The sequence below is a fragment of the Narcine bancroftii genome, chromosome 5 (genome assembly GCF_036971445.1).
Source record: "Narcine bancroftii isolate sNarBan1 chromosome 5, sNarBan1.hap1, whole genome shotgun sequence".
NCBI lineage: Eukaryota > Metazoa > Chordata > Chondrichthyes > Torpediniformes > Narcinidae > Narcine > Narcine bancroftii.
In genome coordinates this window covers 21,405,535-21,426,683 of record NC_091473.1, presented here as the reverse complement: position 1 = coordinate 21,426,683, position 21,149 = coordinate 21,405,535, and the positions used below count along the sequence as shown (strand labels likewise).

The 21,149-nt window shown below is 41.7% G+C and overlaps 1 protein-coding gene across 3 annotated transcripts in view; it reads right to left on the bottom strand.

Moving 5' to 3' along the window:
• lmcd1 (LIM and cysteine-rich domains 1) overlaps positions 1–21,149 on the bottom strand; it is a 73,110-nt gene that overhangs the window by 27,868 nt on the left and 24,093 nt on the right. For 2 of the 3 annotated variants that reach the window (XM_069936934.1, XM_069936935.1), the window contains 2 exons: positions 17,543–17,628; positions 3,941–4,196 (listed from right to left, as the gene is read on the bottom strand). In XM_069936934.1, coding sequence (XP_069793035.1) covers positions 3,941–4,196; positions 17,543–17,628 — 342 coding nt within the window. Of the gene's footprint in view, positions 1–3,940; positions 4,197–13,983; positions 14,085–17,542; positions 17,629–21,149 lie in introns of those variants that run through there. The other variant, XM_069936936.1, reaches the window with a different exon arrangement.

Below are 21,149 nucleotides of genomic sequence, written 5' to 3'. Positions count from 1 at the left end.
CTTACACTGGGCCTCATTGAAATAGTGCAGACTGCTAGGTCCTTGTGGGAGTGGGATGGAGAACAAAATAGTTGCAGGCAAGTGAAACCTCAGGTTCACTTTGACAGATTGAAAGAAAGTTCTCCTCTGAGCTGATTGTTTTATCTAATGTAGAGAAGGCCACATTATGCCATTAAATGCTATACACTAGAATGGAAGAGGTGGAAGTGACCCAAAAGAACTGCTTGAGTTCCTGGTTGCAGGGAATAGTGTTATGAAATGGGCAGAGATAAAAGAGTGGTCCAGGGAGTCAAAAAGAGGATGGCCACTTCAGAAAAAACACAATGCTGGAGAAACACAGCAGGTCAAACAGTGTCCTTTATATAACAGAAGTAAAGATACATAACCGACGTTTTGGGATTTTCATTCACTTCGCAGCCAACTTCAACCTCACCTATCCATCTCCGACAACACTGTCCCTTTTCTGGATCTCTCTGTCTCCATCTTGGGAGACAAGCTTTCCACTAGCATATATTACAAACCCACTAACTCCCACAACTACCTTGACTATACTTCCCTGCAAGGATTCCATCCCCTTCTCTCAATTTCTCCATCTCCGCCACATCAATTCCCAAGATAATGTCTTCCAGTCCATATAATTTGAAATGTCTGCCTTCTTCCACAAATGTGGCTTCCCCTCCTTCATCAACTCAGCCCTCACCCCCATCTCTTCCATTTCACACGCGCATCTGCCCTGCCTCCCTCTGCCCCCAGGCGCAACAAACACAGAACCTCTTTTGTTCTTACCTACCACTCTACCAGCCTCCACATCCAACACATTATCCTCTGGAATTTTTGGTACTTACTACACTACCAACCTAGTGCCACTACCAAAACACATCTTCCTCTCTCCTTCCCTCCCTGCCTTCTGTAGGGACCGCTCCCTCCATGACTAATTCATGCATTCATCCCTCCCCACCAATCACACCCCCCCTCCCCACCCTGGCACCTTTCCCTGTAGCCATAGGAGGTGCCACCTTCCCACCCATTCCTCCCCCCCTCACCATAGTCCGGGGCCCCAAACAGGCCTTTCAAGTGAAGCAACACTTCACGTGTATCCGCAGGACTGATTTACTGCATTTTGTGCTCCCTTTGTGGCCTTCTCTACATCAGAGAGACTGGGCACAGACTGGGAAATTGCTTCACTGAGCATCCTTGCTCCATCTGCACCAGTGAGAGGGGCCTCCCAGTAGCCAACCATTTCAGTTCTGTGTCACACTCCCATACTCACATGTCTTATGTACTATCCCACCGAGATCACCCATAAATTGGAAGACCACCTCGTTTTCCATCTGGGCACTCTCCAGCCAGATGGCATTAACATCGACTTTTCTGGTTTCTACTAACTCGTTCTCCTCTTCCCTACCTTGTCTCTCCCCTCCCCCATCCAGCTCTCCTTCCCCCTTTTCTTTCTCTATTCACCCAGTCATCCCTCCTCCCCTTGCTTGCTGCTGTCTCTTCCCTCCCTTCTCCACTTATGTATTACCTCCTGGCTTTGCCCCCCCCCCCACTCTTTTATTCAAATACCTGCCAGCATTTTTCCATACCTTGATAAAGGGCTCAAGCCCAAAACGTCAGTTCTGTATTTTTACCTTTGTTATATAAAGGACACTGTTTGACCAGCTGAGTTTCTCCAGCTTTCTGTTTTTACTTCAACCACGGTGTCTACAGACTTTTATGCTTTACTTCTTTTGGCCGCTTCAGAATGCTGAAAGGGAAGAGGAGGAAAAGCTGGGCTCCAGGAATCCTGTTGAAGGTGGGAGAATTTGCAAGATACTGGAGTTGGTGGGGTGGAAAAGAAAGGAAAGACCAAGGGAACTTTATCCTTGCTTTGCTTAGGAAGAGAGTGGGGTGAGAGGAGAGGTGCAAAAAAAACCCAGATGAGACACAATTTCAGGCTCTATCAACCATGAGAGAGTGGAATTCATGGAAAATAAATCCCTGTGAAAAAGAATTAAACTGTTCTGAGAGTCATTGCCTTCACTTCACAGATTTTAAACTTATTTAAAATATAACATCACTATTCTTCAGTAGGAGAGTAGAGCAAATACATCCATTAACATTTTAGGCACAAGTCCGGTTAGGAAGTGCTTGTTAAAAGAATTGTTACAGTTTGAAAATGAAGCAGAAAATTCGAGCAAAGTTTATCCAATGGGTCTATAATTCATTTTCACATCAAATTAAACTTGTTACTTTAACCAAGCTTCTCCCTAACCACTGACCCCAACTGATCTGTGATATGTAGAGGAAGGACTTCCAGATGATTATCCATTCTATGACTCATGGAGGTCAACTGTAGCTCCCTTCACACCACTCCAATGAGATCAGTACATTTGCAAACTATTGTACAAATTTGGATTTGCATTCTACTGTGAATATTGTTGGCACTGGGTTTCAGAGAGGGAGGATAATCATTGTTGAGAAGCTGAGTGGAGGAACCATGTGTTTCCGATCGAGTCAATCAAACTGCATGGAGAAAGTCCTTCAGGCCATCAATTGCATCAACTATTGAGCACCCATTTGCACTCATCTGATTTTATTCCCATCCACTCACCAAACAAAACTACAGGTCATTAACAGTGGCTAATTTACCGATTAACCCACATATCTTTGAGATGTAGGAAGAAACTGGAGCACCCAGAGCCAACCCATGCAGAGTCAACTCTAAAAGATAGCAGATGAGCTCAGGACTGAAATCAGGTTGGTAGGTTGTGAAGTTGTAGCATTCTGCATTGGCCCCATTTCACATACCAAGCAACACCAGTCCAACCTGCCCCCAACCCCACTTCACCTATCCACATAGTTTTACCAAATGTTGAGGGCTGAACTAGGAGAACCAGCCCTCAGGTTCTTGTGGGTGTCCAATCAGGATGAGTGGTAACTTGGCTCAGGCAGCATCCCTTAAAAATCCCCTCTCCACAATGGCCAGATAGCCTTCAACAGTTCACCATATATGAAGCTGAAGAGTTGTTAGAAACACTATTTAAAATACCTTTGATAGTCTAAAAGATTGAAACATCAACATTGTTCTATTCTATTGATTGGCATCACTGTCCCTTCACAGGTTCTTCTAAATACTGTTCAAAGTTGATGTCTGAGCTCTCTCACAGGAAGTTACTGCTATACCACTTGATTCAAAGTCCAGTGATGGAGCAGACTGTCAAGCATCAATGGAGTTCTTCTGAGATAAGAATGGCTAATAGTAGTACCATTTGGAACCATTGTCCATCAAATGGCATAATTCACCCTAATACTAATATGTAGGGAGATGAAATTTCATCTCATTAGACCAGTTGAAACAGTCATTTAAGATCAGCTAATGCAGGTGAGACAAGGAATGAAGTCTAGAACAAATTAGATTGAATAACTTTGTTATTTATGTTTCTCATTATTCTAAAGATATTTGTGCAAGCACAGTTAAACACATCTTAAATGTGAAATACAGTACTGTACTTTAAGGCCTGCCTTGATTTTCCTAACTTAATTTGTAAACCTGAAATTTCCTGCATTATGTACCATATTTATTTAAGCCACAGCAAATGGATAATGGAGAGAACTCACAATTTTTAAGACAATTCTGAGTGATTTCATTTGGCTTCCTAGAATGACATTGCTTCAATACCATAACTAATTTCTAATGTGATATTTTATGAATTTTTCCACATCAACAAATTATTTCTCTAACGTGCTGATACCTCCAGTAACAATTTAATACACAAACATGCTGGAGAAACTCAGCTGGTCACACAGTGTCCAAAAGGGCTCAGGCCTGAAATGTTCTTTTTCTCTTTGCTTCCTATGGATGCTGTACGACCTGCCAAGTTTCTCCAGCACTTTTGGATATTTCCAGTGAAGCAAGATTGCAGAATACACATCAACTCTTCAGGGTGGATTAGCTTACCAGTTTTTGGGTCACACCAGGTGGGGCCCACTCGTATGTGACTGTGTCAAAAGTTGGATCTTTCCTTGACACAATAGGATTGGTTATAATCATCCTGTTTCTTTTATAAATGCGAACTCCATCTCCTCCCTTCACCCGAGCAGTGAGATTGGAATATTTGGAGTCAGCCAAAAGCCGGCCAATTTTCCGATCATCCTCAGCATCAGAGTGCAGGCTGTGATCATCTTGACTGCATTTGCATGACTTGCATATTTTTCTGCATTAAAAATAAGAGTATAACATTAGATACCTTGCATCTCTCCATGAAGCAATCAGCTGGCAGGTCAATAGAATTAGTCGTGCCACAGAATTAGATCAAAGGACCTTTGTGCATGAACAGATTTGATGGAAAATTTGCATGTCACATAATGAAGCCTGTATTTTAGAAGACAAATGGGTTCGCCTTTGTACAACAAGTCAATGCCAAATTAGACCAGTGGTGCACTGTCCAAGAATGTTGCCTCAAGTAACATCTGGGAACTCGGTTGGAACTTAAGCCAGATTGAAATGAGCAACAGGATTTTTGCCTCCCTCTTGGTGTCAAGAAATTGGCCAGTTCGCAATCCATTTTGCAGGCAGAAAGAACCCATGAGCACAATTTTTAAAAAAACTTGGCCAAAAATTACATTCATTAACTATTTACACTTCCAAGCTCTCCAGAGTAAATAACTCCAATGTCATATAGGGAACTTTTCTGAAGGTGGAATTGACAGCAATTCTACTGAATAAGCTTGGCATTATCACCCATATACACCTGACTGATGATCACTTATTGTTGAAAAGGCTCAAAAGAGATAAGTCATTCGGTTGTTTGGTATTAGTTGTGTCAACACATGTGACATAAGTTGAATCTCAAGAATGTCCCCCAACCAAGTTCACATTCTTCCTCTCCTTATTTACTTTCTCTTCCAAACAATTCCTCCCCTAATAAATTCTTGCTGGTTCTCTCCCTCCCTCCCCCCTCCCCCAGTTGGGTAACCTTGGTAACAATAAACATTGCTAAATAATTTTATTCTGGTTTATTTGGTCTTTACCAAAGCACTGACTTGTTATCTCTTACCCCTTTTCCTTTCTAAGCTGCCCCTCTTGCTTCTCACCATTCTTTCCCAACCCCCCCCCCCCACCCTCTCCATTTTCAAAGTGGTTTTCTCAGTTTCCCAGTTATCCAAACTTTGGGTGAAAAATACAAGTCCTGTGCTCCAGAATGTGCCTTCAAAATCATCTTTAGTAACTGCAGAGCTGGGAAAGATCAACCCATCATGTGATAGGAATCCAACTCAGCCCACCTTCACTTGGCCTGGATTTCCATACATCAAGACTATTTATCCCCATGGATAAGGAGTGAACCAAACAAATCAAATTTTCTGACTTTAAATTAACATTGAAATTTGGACATTCGTCCAGGTTGTATTTCACTGGCAATGGAAAAGTCCCTTTTTAAGATAAACTTTGGCAGGAACACAGGAAAAAAAACTTGCCTCAAATCAGAACTAAAGTTTGAAATCTTGTTGAGAAACACACCACAGGGTAAATAATTTCAAACTGATTTTGCTGGAGAACAACTCCTGCATTAGTCCCTTACCCACTAGTGGTGCTTAGACTGCAGGCACAATCAACAAAATTTGCCGTTACATGGGCAGTTTAAAAGGAGAGTGCAAGAATTTTTAGTCAATTGCTGCACTGTGATTTATCCTGCAGGATCCCTACTTTCTGGGGGAAGCCTGCAAACTAAATTGCACCTCAAAACTTATCTCATGAATTCGACATCCAGCTGATGACTCAGGCCATGTTGCTCATGTAAAATTACCGGGGCTAACATGCACAGGAACTTGATAGGTGCGGTGTAAACGACCATAAAGTGAGTGATTATGTTAATTGATGTTAAAATTTTCACAGATTTTTTTCAACATTGCTATCTACTGATGACACCGACCACACCCCACATTCTTCCCTTTAGTTGAGTGGTGATTCAGACTGGTTGGAAACAAAAGGAATTATAGAATACAAATTACCATACATTTTAGCCTGTATAACATACAATTTTGGGAAATCTAATTGGGGTAGGACAAACTCAGTAAATGGTTGGGCACTGAGGAATTTGAAAGTTGCTGAGAGACCTTGGAGTCCCAGACCATAGTTTATCTGTGGAACTCTTTCCCCAATTAAGCAAAGAAGGTGGCCTCATTAAATGTATTTAATGCCCCTTTCACACTTGCCCATAATCCCAGGAATTAAATGCCAATTGGCCTTTAAAGTGGCAAGTGTGAAAGCAAAGTCAGCTCAATGCCACGTCAAATGTCGTCATCTCACATCGGGGATTGTTGGCCTCAACCCCTAGTACAATCCCCAGAGTCTACAGATGCTGGTGTTGTAATCAGGCAAGTATGTTAATTGTGGGATTGAAATTACCTAAGTTTTTGCATGAGTGCAGGAAGAAAAGATTAAAATGAAGGTATAAACTTTGCCATGGGATAAGAGGAAATAAATAGCAATAAATAGCAATAGTGGACTATTTTTAAACAGTATGGGAAAATTGGTAGCGCTAAAGCGCACAATTTATAAAGACCATGGGGGAAAAAAGCAATGGTGGACCTGACTTCCCAGAATTCCATGTGGCAGAGAAACCCCTCTATGAATGCTCCATGTATGTAGCTGAGCATTCTGAGAGGGCAGGTCCACCATTGATTTTTCCCATGGTCTTTATAAATTGTATCTGATAGCGCTACCAACTTTCCCACGCTATATAAATTGAGCACTATAGTGCTACCAAATTTTTCACCCTGTTTAAAAATTGTCCACCATTACTATTTATTCCTCGCACTTTCCCACGGTCCCTTATAAAGATTTATATAGGTCTGCACAACAACAACAGGAGCTGAAGGGCTCATTCTGTGCTGTACATAAAGCTTAATTATGTTATAATTAGGCATGATTAATTTTGTTCAAATGTAAGATCCCAATACATTGATTAGGATTTAGGGCAGGTTCACCATCAACTCATGACGTTACCAGTAGAAGGTAGAACTGTCATAACCCTAGGGATGGCTCCTTGCAAGTGTGAAAGTGTTCAGTTTCTCAGTTAGGAGTGGTGAAGTGTGAAAAGACAAATCCCCATTCCTATCCCAGGACACTGAACAACCAATTTAGTGGGATGCAAGTGTGAAAGGGGCTTAAGGTGTGGATTGATACTTGGAAGTATGATGTGTTAGCGATTAGTGAGACATGGTTGCAGGAGGGATGTGATTGGCAGCTGAATATCCCTGGGTTTCGTTGTTTTAGGTGTGATAGAGTCGGAGGGGCAAGAGGAGGTGGGGTTGCATTGCTTGTCAGGGAAAATATTACAGCGGTGCCTAGGAAGGATAGACTAGAGGGCACATCCACGGAGGCTATTTGGGTGGAACTGAGGAGTAGGAAAGGAGAGGTTACACTTGTAGGGGTGTATTATAGACCACTCGGAGGGGACCGAGACCTAGAGGAGCAAATCTGTAGGGAGATAGTAGATATTTGTGATAAGCACAGGATTGTAATTATGGGAGATTTTAATTTTCCACATATAGATTGGGAAACACATTCTGTGAAAGGACTGGATGGGTTAGAGTTTGTGAAATGTGTGCAAGATAGTTTTTTACAACAATATGTAGAGGTGCCAACCAGAGAAGGAGCAGTGTTAGATCTACTGTTGGCAAATGGGATGGGTCAAGTGACGGAGGTTAGTGTTGGCGAGCACTTCGGGTTCAGTGATCATAATGCCATCAGCTTCAATGTCATTATGGAAAGAGAGAAGTCAGGGCCAAGGGTTGAGGTTTTTGATTGGGGAAAAGCTAGATTTGAGGAGATGCGAAAGGACTTGCAGGGTGTGGATTGGGACAATTTGTTTTATGGGCAGGATGTAGTAGAGAGATGGAAGTCTTTTAAAGATCAGATTTTGAGAGTGCAAAAGCTTTATGTTCCTGTTAGGTTAAAAGGAGGGGCAAAAGGTTTGAGAGAGCCGTGGTTTTCAAGGAATATTGGAAACTTGGTTCGAAGAAAAAGGGAGGCATACATTAGATATAAGAAGCATGGAGTTAAGGGGATGTTTGAAAGATACATTGAATGTGAGAGGAATCTTAAGAGAGGAATTAGGAAAGCTAAAAGAAGGTACGAGGAAACTATGGCAAGCAGGGTGAAAACTAATCCAGAAGAGTTCTACAAATATGTTAATGGTAAAAGGAAAGCGAGAGACAAAATTGGTCCCTTAGAGAATCAGAGAGGAAAACTGTGTGTGGAGCCTAGAGAAATGGGGGAGATATTGAACAGTTTCTTTTCTTCGGTATTCACTAAGGAGAAGGATATTGGGAGATGTGAGATTAAAAAAAGCAAATTGGGTAAATATGGGGAATATAGAGATTACAAAAGATGTAGTTTTAGGGCTTTTGAAGAATATAAAGGTGGATAAGTCTCCGGGACCAGACGGGATCTTCCCCAGGACATTGAGAGAAGTGAAGAAGGAAATAGCAGAGGCTCTGGAGGTAATTTTCCAAAGTCATTAGATATGGGGATAGTGCCGGAGGATTGGCGCATTGCGCATGTGGTTCCGTTATTTAAAAAGGGTTCAAGGAGGAAGCCTGGCAACTATCGGCCTGTAAGTTTGATGTCTGTGGTAGGTAAATTAATGGAGAAAATTCTTAGAGATAGTACTTATAAATATCTGGATAGACAGGGTCTGATCAGGAGCACTCAACGTGGATTTGTAGGAGGAAGGTCATGTTTGACCAATCTGATTGAATTTTTTGAAGAGCTGACTAGGAATGTGGATGAGGGTAGCGCAGTGGATGTTGTCTATATGGACTTCAGTAAGGCCTTCGATAAGGTACCACATGGAAGGTTAGTTAAGAAGGTGCAGTCTTTAGGTATAAATTTTGAGATAGTCAAATGGATTGAACATTGGCTGAAAGGGAGAGGCCAGAGAGTGGTAGTGGATAATTGTCTGTCAGGTTGGAGGCCGGTGACCAGTGGTGTGCCTCAAGGATCTGTATTGGGCCCATTGTTGTTCGTTATATACATTAATGATCTAGATGATGGGGTGGTAAATTGGATTTGTAAATATGCAGACGATACTAAGATAGGTGGAATAGTGGATATGAAGAAGGTTTTCAAGGATTGCCGAGGGATTTGGGCTGCTTAGAAAAGTGGGCTGAAAAATGGCAGATGGAATTTAATGCTGATAAGTGTGAGGTGCTTCATTTTGGTAAGAAGAATCAGAACAGGACATACGTGGTAAATGGGAGAGCATTGATGAATAGAGAAGAGCAGAAAGATTTAGGAGTAACGGTACATCGTTCCCTGAAGGTAGAAACTCACGTGAATAGGGTGGTGAAGAAGGCTTTTAGTATGCTGGCCTTTATCAATCATTGCATGGAATATAGGAGTTGGGAGGTGATGTTGAGACTGTATAAGACGTTGGTGCGGCCTAATTTGGTGTTCTGTGTGCAGTTCTGGTCGCCTAATTATAGGAAGGATATAAACAGAGTGGAGAGAGTGCAGAGAAGTTTACCAGAATGTTACCTGGGTTTAAGCATCTAGAGTATAGGGAGAGATTGGACAGATTAGGTCTTTATTCTTTGGAGCGTAGAAGGTTGAGAGGGGATTTGACAGAAGTATTTAAGATTATGAAAGGGATAGAGAGTGGATGTGGATAGACTATTTCCGTTAAGAGGAGGAAAGATTAAAACAAGAGGACATGAGTTAAGAATTAAGGGGCAGAGGTTTAGAGGTAACATGAGGGGGAACTTCTTTACTCAGAGAGTGGTAGACGTGTGGGATGAGCTTCCGGGAGAAATAGTGGCGGCGGAGTCAATTGTATTATTTAAGAAAAGGTTGGACAGGTATATGGATGAGAAGAAGATGGAGGGTTATGGGCATTGTGCAGGGAGGTGGGACTAGAGAGGGGTGTTTGGTTCGGTGCGGACTAGAAGGGCCTAATGGCCTGTTTCCGTGCTGTAAATTGTTATGTTATATTATGTTATGTTAAGTCAGATAGATTTCTGAAAAATAAACAGGTGCAGAGTCCACTGCCAGATCAGTTTTGAACACAGAGCTCGCTTGATGGGTCAGATGTTCCTTCTGCTCATGTGTTCCACAAAAGTGGCAATGCAGGTTATAGATCAGGTCTGGTGAAGTAGACATGGTGTATTTGTCTTCAGATGTATGGGAACAGAATACAAATGTTAGGCTGTTGTGTTGCAACTTTACAAAACACTGGTTAGGCTGCGCTTGGAAAATGGTGTGCAGTTCTGGTTGCCTAACAGGAAGGATGTGATTACACTGGAAAGACAGCAGATTCACTAGAATGTTAGTTGGATTGGTATGTGGAAGAGATTGGATAAAATGGATTGGTTTCCCTTGCAGCGATAAGGTTGGAGGGGGTGACCCAATAGAGTATCTGAGATAATGAGAAGCATAGAGATGGGAGATAGTCAAAGTCTTTTTCCCCTAGTAGGGGGTATCACAAACAGAAGTGCAGGGGCTTAAGGAAGAGGTTTTAAATGGGATCTGAAAAGCCCAAATTTCTTTCCCTCCTCTCCTGTCCCCTCCCCCACCCCCCACCACCTTGTCATGGACATATGCAAATATCTGGAACTTGATGCCAGAGGAAGTGGTGAAGTCAAATGAAATAACTATATTTATCAGGCATTTACACAGACTTAAACAGTCAATGCATGGATGGATTGCAGGTAGAGCCAATTAGTGTCAATGGGCAAAAAAAAAATCAGTATGAACCTGGTGGGTCAAATGGCCTGTTACTGTGGTGTGCACTCTTACTCGCTGTATCCTAAACTAGATGAGCAAGGAATGTAGAGCCCAATTTCAGTTTCCCTGGATTAAGCAAACGCACAGGGTCGTTGAGAGAGTGGGCTGGAATTCTGATTTGCTGCATACTCCGAGCCTCACCCTCAGCAGATGCGAGAGCACTTGGGATTAGGTGGAAATATTTTGAGCCTTGCAGTGGTCAGCCAGGCTTTCCACACTGCCAGCTCTAAACTCCCTTACAATTGAAAAACAGTGGCCTTACAAACTGTTCTTATTCCCTATCTGGAATATCTCAACAAGATAAACTAAATTGATAATCAAATCTACACAAATAGATTTCAAGTAAGGATCCATATTCAATCTGTGAGGGTCCCCTCTCACCACCAGTATCCAGAACATTCTCCAAGAGATAACCCACAAGTCTCTAGTTGATCTTTAAGCATTTAAAATCATTGGTTCAGGAAAAAAAGTGGCAGATGTTGTTTACAGATATTGTAAAGGCCCAAGAGTGATTAGACCAACATTCTCGAGAAGCAACTTCTGCCTCTCTCAGCAATTAATCTTCAGCCCTCCCAAAAAAAATCAGTGGTTTGCTTGTAAATGGGAGAGGCAGAGTTTCCAAGTCAATAAAATCATGCAATTGTGATGTTAAACTGTGTGTGTGTGTGTGTGTGTGTGTGTGTGTGTGTGTGTGTGTGTGTGTGTGTGTGTGTGTGTGTGTGTGTGTGTGTGTGTGTGTGTGTGTGTGTGTACATGTACAACACATGCGCGTATAAAATCTACATGCATTTGTACAAGTTTTGTCTGTGGGTTCTTGTGGTGAATTTAAGATTAGCCATCCAAATGAAAATAAAAACATTTAATAGTAGTTGTTGATAACATAACAGAGATCAGCTATTCAGTCCCTTGAGACAGTTCTGCCATTCAGTTAAATCAACATTACCAGCTTCTTGGCATTATTTATCCACCTTTGCTACAAATTCATTCATACCTTTAACTGGAACCTGAAAAAAAAGCAGGCCATTCACCACATTGGAAGTAAACAAGAACATCTGTAGATGCTGGGGTCTTGTGCAGTACACACAAATACTAGAGAAACTCAACAGGGCATGCAACATCCAGCCTCTTGTGTCTGCTTCATCATTCATAAAGGTAATGGATGATCTTCCCAAGTGTCACTTTCCTGCTGTCACCCAATACCCATTGGTTCTGTCAATTTCAAAGATTGTAATGATTTCTTGCTTAGTCCAAAGACATTTTACTGACCATGCAGGTGAATATATTTAGGGAAGAAATTCTGGCACCCTTTGCATGCTGACATTACTCCTGAATGACTCATCTCCAATTGCAAGATTCATGCTCTTTACTCAATACTCCCATAGAGGAAATAGTTTCTCACTACCAAATCCAAATGGAAAAATGAGGATACCAAACTTCAAAATATAACATTCAGGCTTGAGTTAGTCTGCAGACTCTTGAAAGTATCATCTCTTCTAGATACTTTACAATAGCCCTGATCAATTAATTAATTATCAGTATTATTACATTTTTAAAATTCCTTTTATTTATTTCATTAACGTAACTTAAGTTTCCCAGCTGCCTTGATGTGATTCAATTTCATGTCTTTGCATTTGTCTGCTAACTTGAGTACTGTGTCACTGTACCCAAAATGGAGCTTTCAAATTCAAAGCAAAACTAATAAAGGGAAGGTTTTTTTTAGGTTGTAACAATCAGAGAATTGAACTAAAAAGTTTGCAAAAAAAACCATTGCTTGCTTTTATTGTGCACAGACTAAAGTAATTAGCAGTAAAAGGAAATAAAAATGGTTTATTTAAGCAATTTAAGGGAAGATCAGGAAAAGTTTCACTCCAGAAACACTGAAAGCAGAGCTCTTTAACAGTGAGTCATGACCTGGGAAAATCTTCTGAAAATCTGAAATGAAAACAAAACAGAAAATGCTGGGAACACACTGCTTCTGTGTGTTTCAGGCTGGAGACCCATTGTCAGAAGGCCTTTTCACACCACAGTGTAAAATGAAGATTCTCATTAAATATTTCTGGGAACACTGCTGTGAATCTGCAGTGTGAAAAGGTTGACCCAGGAATTTTAAACGGGTCCTTGTACGTAGGGTCGCGGCCCTAGGAAATTTTCCCGGACCACCCTCTCTCTATGATGTGAAAAGGCAAATGGATAAGCAGGGAAGTCTCATAACATCAGCCCTTGTGTGCTGCATCACGTGAGAGATTAAAATTAAAAGATTACTACCTCCTGAAACAGCAGGCCGCTTAGACACGTCACAGTGGCAGTACACTGCGAAATGAATGGCGGTCTTCATTAAACATAATCCCTCATGCAGCTGGAACCACTCTGTATTTCCCAGACATCCATTGTCTTAAAGTGCCAAAGTGGCCCTGAAGCACGGGGTGGGGGGATGGTGGGCAAGTGACGGACGGTCAGCTGGAAGGAGAGGCAGCAGGCGGGTGACCGACTGACCTATTGACAGCCGAGAGGGAGGGGCTGGGCAGACAATCAACAGACAGGGGGCGGGGTGGGGGGGAGGGAGAACTTACTCCTGTGAGTGCATAATACATAATCGGTTGGGGGAAGCACTCCCCCTACATTGCGGGGAGGGCAAATTTCCAGGAATTTCTCCGGGATAAAGTAGGGTCACTGCTCGACTGTGGTATGAAAACGCCAAGAGTAATGAGTTACAAGTTAACCAGCTTCATAGCATATGCTTCTTGAGTTGTGGAAGGTTGGATGGGGAGAAAAGGGAAAATGTTAAACTTACCAGCCAGAGATTCCTACTTGTAGTCTATGGAAGTGAAAATTTCAAATTTTATCCATATCTCATTTGGTCAATTCACCTGCTAAAACTCACCAGCAACAACATAAAACATTACAGCACAGTACAGACCTGACCCATGTTAACCTACTTCACAACAATCTAATGGAACATAGACTACATAAGGTAGTCCCCTATGGGGATTGGTAGATGCCAGACAAGTGAATTTGCATGTTGTTTTGATTGGTGAACTAACCACTAGGGGGCGCCAATTTTAAACCCATATTTTGCTACCTATTTATTTTCTGTGATTTTTTTTCATCAGTTGCTTGAATTCTAGATAACAGGGATTTACTGTATATTAAAAAAAACTTGTTTGTACACATCAGCAAAATAAAAGTTGGGAAGAGTGTGAGAAAGTCAAACTAACAGTGGCATCTAAATGTTTCCAGGTTACCAGTAAATTCAGCTCTTTTGGTCTATGGAGAGCATAGGTATTAGGCAAGATGGAAGAAATTTGAGAGGGTCCCGAGGGTAACTTTTTCTCCTCCGAAGGTAGTGCTTATCTGGAAGGAGCTGCCAGAGAAAGTGAGCACAATTACAACATTCAAGATACATTTGAACAGATATACCAGTCAGAAGGAATTAGAGGATATGGAACAAATGCAGGCAAATGGAACCAGCCCAGAATGTCTACTTGGTTGGCAATGACAAGCTGGGCTGAAGGGCCAGTTCCATGTTGTATGACTATGTTTGGATCAAGGCTGTGATGAAGACTGAAAACTGGTGCTGATTGATCATGGTGAAACCTATACTGGGCAACAGTAAGTGCCATTGAGTGGGACTGTCAGTGACCACGACCATCAGTTTTCCAATGATTATTACAAAACTGACTGGGCAATAGGTAACCAGATTGGATTTGTTTTTTTTTAAACTTTATTTAAGATTTTATAATATGAATAACATATAGGATTACATTAAAAAAAATTAAGAATAAAATTACAATACAGTATCAGTAATCTAAATAAACTATACCCTCCCCGATAATTATTACACATTAATAACCCAACTCAAATTAGTCCAACCCCCCCTTTCCCCCAAATAAAGAGTGAAGAATTAATAAAGTTAATAATATATGTGAGAAAAAAAACCAAAAACATAACCGATTAAAATACTAACAAAAAGAAATTAATACTAAGATATCAGACTTAAAAAACATATTTAAATCAAACTTAAATGCATATATTTAACAAACGGAGTTAAGATGAAACATATATTTAACTCAAACTTAATATAAAAAATTAGTAAAGTTAGTACCATTTTCTATCAAAAATTCTTAAACGATAATCAATTCTTAAAAAAATTGAAGCATGAGAAAAAAGATGAAAAAAAACTTTCTCTATAGAGATAAACCTTCACCAAATATCCAACTAACTTCACATCTATCATCATATTAGTCACATAAACCAGCATCTTAAAACAAAATTCAAACCTCATTAAGCATTGTACAATTCAATTTTAGTACTCTTCCACCATTTTTCCCTTTTACTCTTGAATAATTATCCAATAAAAGCTCCAATACCACATTTAAATATCCCCAATCATTGCGTTAAAATTCAGATATCCAAATAATAAAAACACATCTACAACGAAATCTATATCTTCAACAAATGGAGCATAAGCCACACAGATTGGATTTGTGAGCAGAAAATGTCTGGACAATTTTCCACATTCCACATTGGGTAAAGTAGGGCTCTCCAAAGTGGTCGGTATTGACCCCCAGTGGTCAATGGGACCATCCAGGGGATCAGTAAATGCCAGGGGGTTGAAAGAGCAGGGTTTTTAATTTAAAATAGGACCAACCCATCCCCTGCCCAATCCAACACAGCCGCCGCCAGCCTCCACCTCCAGCAAGGGTGGGGAGTGGGGGGCAGAAAGGCTTACTTGCCATGAACCTTCGAGCACCGCTGTCACGTTTCCCCCCATGTATTTCATGCATGCACCAGCCGGCTGCACACGGGCTGTGGCCCTTGGGTCTCTGCATTTAAATGGGTAAGTGCCCTTTCTTCCACTTAATTTGTCCTCCATTTGGGGGTGGCGCCAGATGGAGGACAGGGAGCTCAAAAGCCAGACTGTCCAACCTAAAACCAGACATCCAGCCACCCTACCCAGTGCCCTTCCCATCCAGTACCAACCCACCCCCCAACCGTCCAGCCTATGACATTGGCGAGACTGCATTTGGGAGTGTTGTGCACATCTTCAGTCATGTAGCTATAGGAAAGATACCATTTAGCTGGAAAGATTCACGAGAGTGTTGATGGGATGGGGTGCGGGTGCAGGGGCTAAATTTGTGAAGGCAAGGCTGGATAGGTTGGGACTTTACTCCTTGGAGCACAAGGCAGTGTTGGAACTGAATAGAGGTTTATTAAATCATGCACGGCATAAATAAGATTAATACTCATAGCTTCTCCCCACCTACTCCCACCCCCCCACCTCCACAAGTTGGTGAATTGAAATGAGAGGGCATAAATTGATGATGAGAGGGGGGAAAAAAATTAAAAGGGGACCAGAGGGGAACCTTTGTCACATAGAGGGTGGGATATACGAGCTCCCAGAGGAAAAGACATTTAAACAGGTACGTGGATAGGAAAGGCTGAGGGATATGGGCTGAATGTAGCTAAATGGGACTAGTTAGGTGGGAATGGACAAATTGGGCTGAAGGGCCCGTTTCCATGCTATAGTATTCTAAAACTCCACGTCAATGTTGTAATTGTAACAGTTTGGCCAGAGACACTGCTGATTCTGTAGAACTACATCCTGAGAACTACAGCTGGGATACCATCTGGTCCCAAAGCCATTCCTGTATTCAATGTACTTGGGATGTGAAATTAATTACCATGGTTGGAGTCAGACCACAGTGAAATGCCGAGAAAGAATGGGATGCAGGATCTCAGGAAGAAATCGAAAGAGATGACTTATACTGTACATCTGGGTTGGTGAATATGTTTGCAAATGCTTCAGGTTTCTCTTTAGTTATCAAAAATTTGGGTTTGCAGACACTTTTTAAAAAATAAAACAACTTCCTGCTAAACCAGTTTTAACTTTTAATAACATTTTTGAGCCAAGTATGATTAAATTCACTTAAAACAGTTTTAACTGGTTCAAAACACATTTTAAAGAAAATGAAGCACCGAAAATGGTCAAGGCAAACTTAGCATTTCAAATGCATATCAGTGCATTATATTTTGCAAACATTCTTCATTCATACAATATATCTGTAATAAAATTACATCAATGTAGATCTGTTGACTGGATAATTGATCTACAATCCCATGGCAGCCACAGAATATTTAGAACTGGATTGAACGTGCAAAATCCACGTAACATTTTAAGAAGTAATGAAAAATTGAAGATACACCCCAAATATTTTTTTTATGCATATTAAAATAATTTGTGTCATCTATATTTACTTATGTTTTAAAACATTGTCTGGAAGACTGAAACAAAGGATGAATTGTGTAAAAGCAATATCGTGCTGTGATCATGGTCAACAGACAAAGCCTAAATGCCCAAACGCTGTTAACAACAGGTTACAAAAGAAAAAAAAATCAATTTTACACGGCCAAACAGAAGGTCGCTCATTTTTGGACACTAAAGTCAATGGAAATTTCATTGACTAGGAATGCTCTTGCTGGTCTGTTAAATATGACAACTATTCACATACAAGTGATGGATTAGTTCCTGAAGGAATGTATGAGCAAATATGCTTCCTGCAACTCACTGGCTGAGTAGGGGAAGGAAGCAGATTCCATGGCAACTTCCAAAAGGAAATTGGATATACAATAGAAAAGGGAAAGAAAATCCATCAAATGGAAAGGAGAAATGAAGCAGGTTAACAAATTGGTCTTTCAAAGAAAGCATATCGTACATTAGGCCAGATGGACTTCCTTTGAACTGCAAGATTTTGTGAGTTTTCATGGAACATTTACCTCCAAGGATGTAGCTCAAATGCTTTACACATTCCTTTGCATCCTAGACATGGGGCTCCTTTTCCTGCCTGATGGAGAATGGACATCTGTAAAGAAAATACAAAAAAGAGAAAAAGCAATGTCAGCCCAGCAAGTATAATTCCACATAATCCATTTCCCAAAGAAATTTATTCAAAATGCTTGCCATTCAGTAGTAGCCCAACAAAAACTCTTGGATAACCATCTACTAGCATAGATATTCACACTGACTCAACAACATAGAATTCATCCTATTAAAATCACAGATACAACATAGGAGGGTTTTATTTGACCCAATATGCCTCTCTCAGCACTTCTAAAGAGGTTACCTTCCCCCACCCCACTATTTTCCACTACCCTTTGCCCACATTCTTAACTCCAAATGATATTCAGTTATCAATGACAAACTATTGCACAATCGGGCATAAAGATGCAGTATATCAAAATTTGATACTTGCATCGACTATACGACCCCTTCATTGGACAGAATTGCATTCAATATTCTATGGAGAAGAGGCATTTGTTCTGGAAAGCTTAGAATCATGATGGGAAATAATGTTGGGACAAATAATATTAAACTGAAAATATGTTCACCGTGTCCAGGATTTTCCCAAATCACTAACAGTTGGGAGATCACTTTTCAAGAATGCCTTAAAAGAGATTTGTACAGGTCTCCTGTTTCCTGGTCATATCGCATTCCAAAGTGAAGTTTCAAAATACATCTGAAGAAAATGTGAAGCGTTCCAATTCCTTGGAAAGAACACATTTTGCGGAGGCTAATGTAGAATGAACACTGTTTAACTAGCATATCTGCCATCAGCTATTAATCTGAAAAAGAATACCTCCACACCCTTGAATAAAAATCCTTTTCTGTAAGGCGAGTCAACTCGCTATTGTTTTCTATCTTTGGCTATGAAATGACTTCAAGCACTCAGCCTAATGTGTACAAAAACATAATTTGTCAAGTTTCATGAACCACACATCTTGAACATTTTTTGTAGGTTTCAGCTATCCATTGCAGGCTTGTAGCTAAACAACTATTACAAGAAAATACACCAGCCTGAAAACTTGACCATACCTTATTTCTTTTCTTTGGCTTGGCTTCGCGGACGAAGATTTATGGAGGGGGTAAAAAGTCCACGTCAGCTGCAGGCTCGTTTGTGGCTGACCAGTCCGATGCGGGACAGGCAGACACGATTGCAGCGGTTGCAAGGGAAAATTGGTTGGTTGGGGTTGGGTGTTGGGTTTTTCCTCCTTTGCCTTTTGTCAGTGAGGTGGGCTCTGCGGTCTTCTTCAAAGGAGGCTGCTGCCCGCCAAACTGTGAGGCGCCAAGATGCACGGTTTGAGGCGTTATCAGCCCACTGGCGGTGGTCAATGTGGCAGGCACCAAGAGATTTCTTTAGGCAGTCCTTGTACCTTTTCTTTGGTGCACCTCTGTCACGGTGGCCAGTGGAGAGCTCGCCATATAATACGATCTTGGGAAGGCGATGGTCCTCCATTCTGGAGACGTGACCCATCCAGCGCAGCTGGATCTTCAGCAGCGTGGACTCGATGCTGTCGACCTCTGCCATCTCGAGTACCTCGACGTTAGGGGTGTGAGCGCTCCAATGGATGTTGAGGATGGAGCGGAGACAACGCTGGTGGAAGCGTTCTAGGAGCCGTAGGTGGTGCCGGTAGAGGACCCATGATTCGGAGCCGAACAGGAGTGTGGGTATGACAACGGCTCTGTATACGCTTATCTTTGTGAGGTTTTTCAGTTGGTTGTTTTTCCAGACTCTTTTGTGTAGTCTTCCAAAGGCGCTATTTGCCTTGGCGAGTCTGTTGTCTATCTCATTGTCGATCCTTGCATCTGATGAAATGGTGCAGCCGAGATAGGTAAACTGGTTGACCGTTTTGAGTTTTGTGTGCCCGATGGAGATGTGGGGGGGCTGGTAGTCATGGTGGGGATCTGGCTGATGGAGGACCTCAGTTTTCTTCAGGCTGACTTCCAGGCCAAACATTTTGGCAGTTTCCGCAAAGCAGGACGTCAAGCGCTGAAGAGCTGGCTCTGAATGGGCAACTAAAGTGGCATCATCTGCAAAGAGTAGTTCACGGACAAGTTTCTCTTGTGTCTTGGTGTGAGCTTGCAGGCGCCTCAGATTGAAGAGACTGCCATCCGTGCGGTACCGGATGTAAACAGCGTCTTCATTGTTGGGGTCTTTCATGGCTTGGTTCAGCATCATGCTGAAGAAGATTGAAAAGAGAGTTGGTGCGAGAACACAGCCTTGCTTCACGCCATTGTTAATGGAGAAGGGTTCAGAGAGCTCATTGCTGTATCTGACCCGACCTTGTTGGTTTTCGTGCAGTTGGATAATCATGTTGAGGAACTTTGGGGGACATCCGATGCGCTCTAGTATTTGCCAAAGCCTTATTTACTGCATTACAAATGGCATAATGTGGTATTTGAATGTGATTTGATAACTGGCCCGCTGCATTAAACAAATAGATACAACAAACTGGTGTTGCATATTTTCCTATTTGAAAAGGCATCACTTTGTCATCTTCTCAAGTCTCAGGAGGAGAGTGGAGATGGGACAGGGATTAAGGACAATGCCACTGTATGGGTGGGATTAGGAAGGAAATCACACCGGCAATGCTGTGTGAAGTCACAAGGGATGGGGTTGGGGTGAATTCTCAGAGTAACGTGATCAAACTCCCCCAGTGATCGCACAAAAGTATTGCTGAACATTGCATGGCGATGAACCCTGCCTGCCCCTGCCACACACAAAAACCCCACATCGGTGTTATTGGAGTGATTCATGTCAGCAAGTGTCAGATTAAATTTGAGTGATCCAACATGACCCTGAAATTACCATTACTATGCATGTGGGATGAAAAACAAATATCATACAATTAAGTCTGACGATATAGTAACATTGGGTTAGTGCCCATCTCTTGTTAAATTATCTTGATGTAACTGAAGATGAGGACACAAGAGACAGCAGATGCTGGAATCTTAATCAAAAAAGACAAGCAGCTGAAGGAACTCAATGGGTCGGGGAGCATCCATAGTGGAAAATGGGCAGTCAGTGTTTCAAGTTAAGGCTAGCTGCATCTGGATAAAGGGCCCGAACCCAAAACATCAACGTCCATTTCCTTCCACAGATACTGCCTGACCTGCTGAGTTCCTCCACAGGCCCATTTCCTAATGTACCTGAAGATGATCAGTTCCTAGAAAATAATGGATGCACCTTTATCTTCTAGAATGCAGTGGTCCAGGACAGGGACTTACCAATTACATTATAAAGAGCAGTGTAGTTGGGACATTAACACTGGGCTTGTCAACTAGTTAGGTGGGAATGGACAAATTGGGCTGAAGGGCCCGTTTCCATGCTATAGTATTCTAAAACTCCACGTCAATGTTGTAATTGTAACAGTTTGGCCAGAGACACTGCTGATTCTGTAGAACTACATCCTGAGAACTACAGCTGGGATACCATCTGGTCCCAAAGCCATTCCTGTATTCAATGTACTTGGGATGTGAAATTAATTACCATGGTTGGAGTCAGACCACAGTGAAATGCCGAGAAAGAATGGGATGCAGGATCTC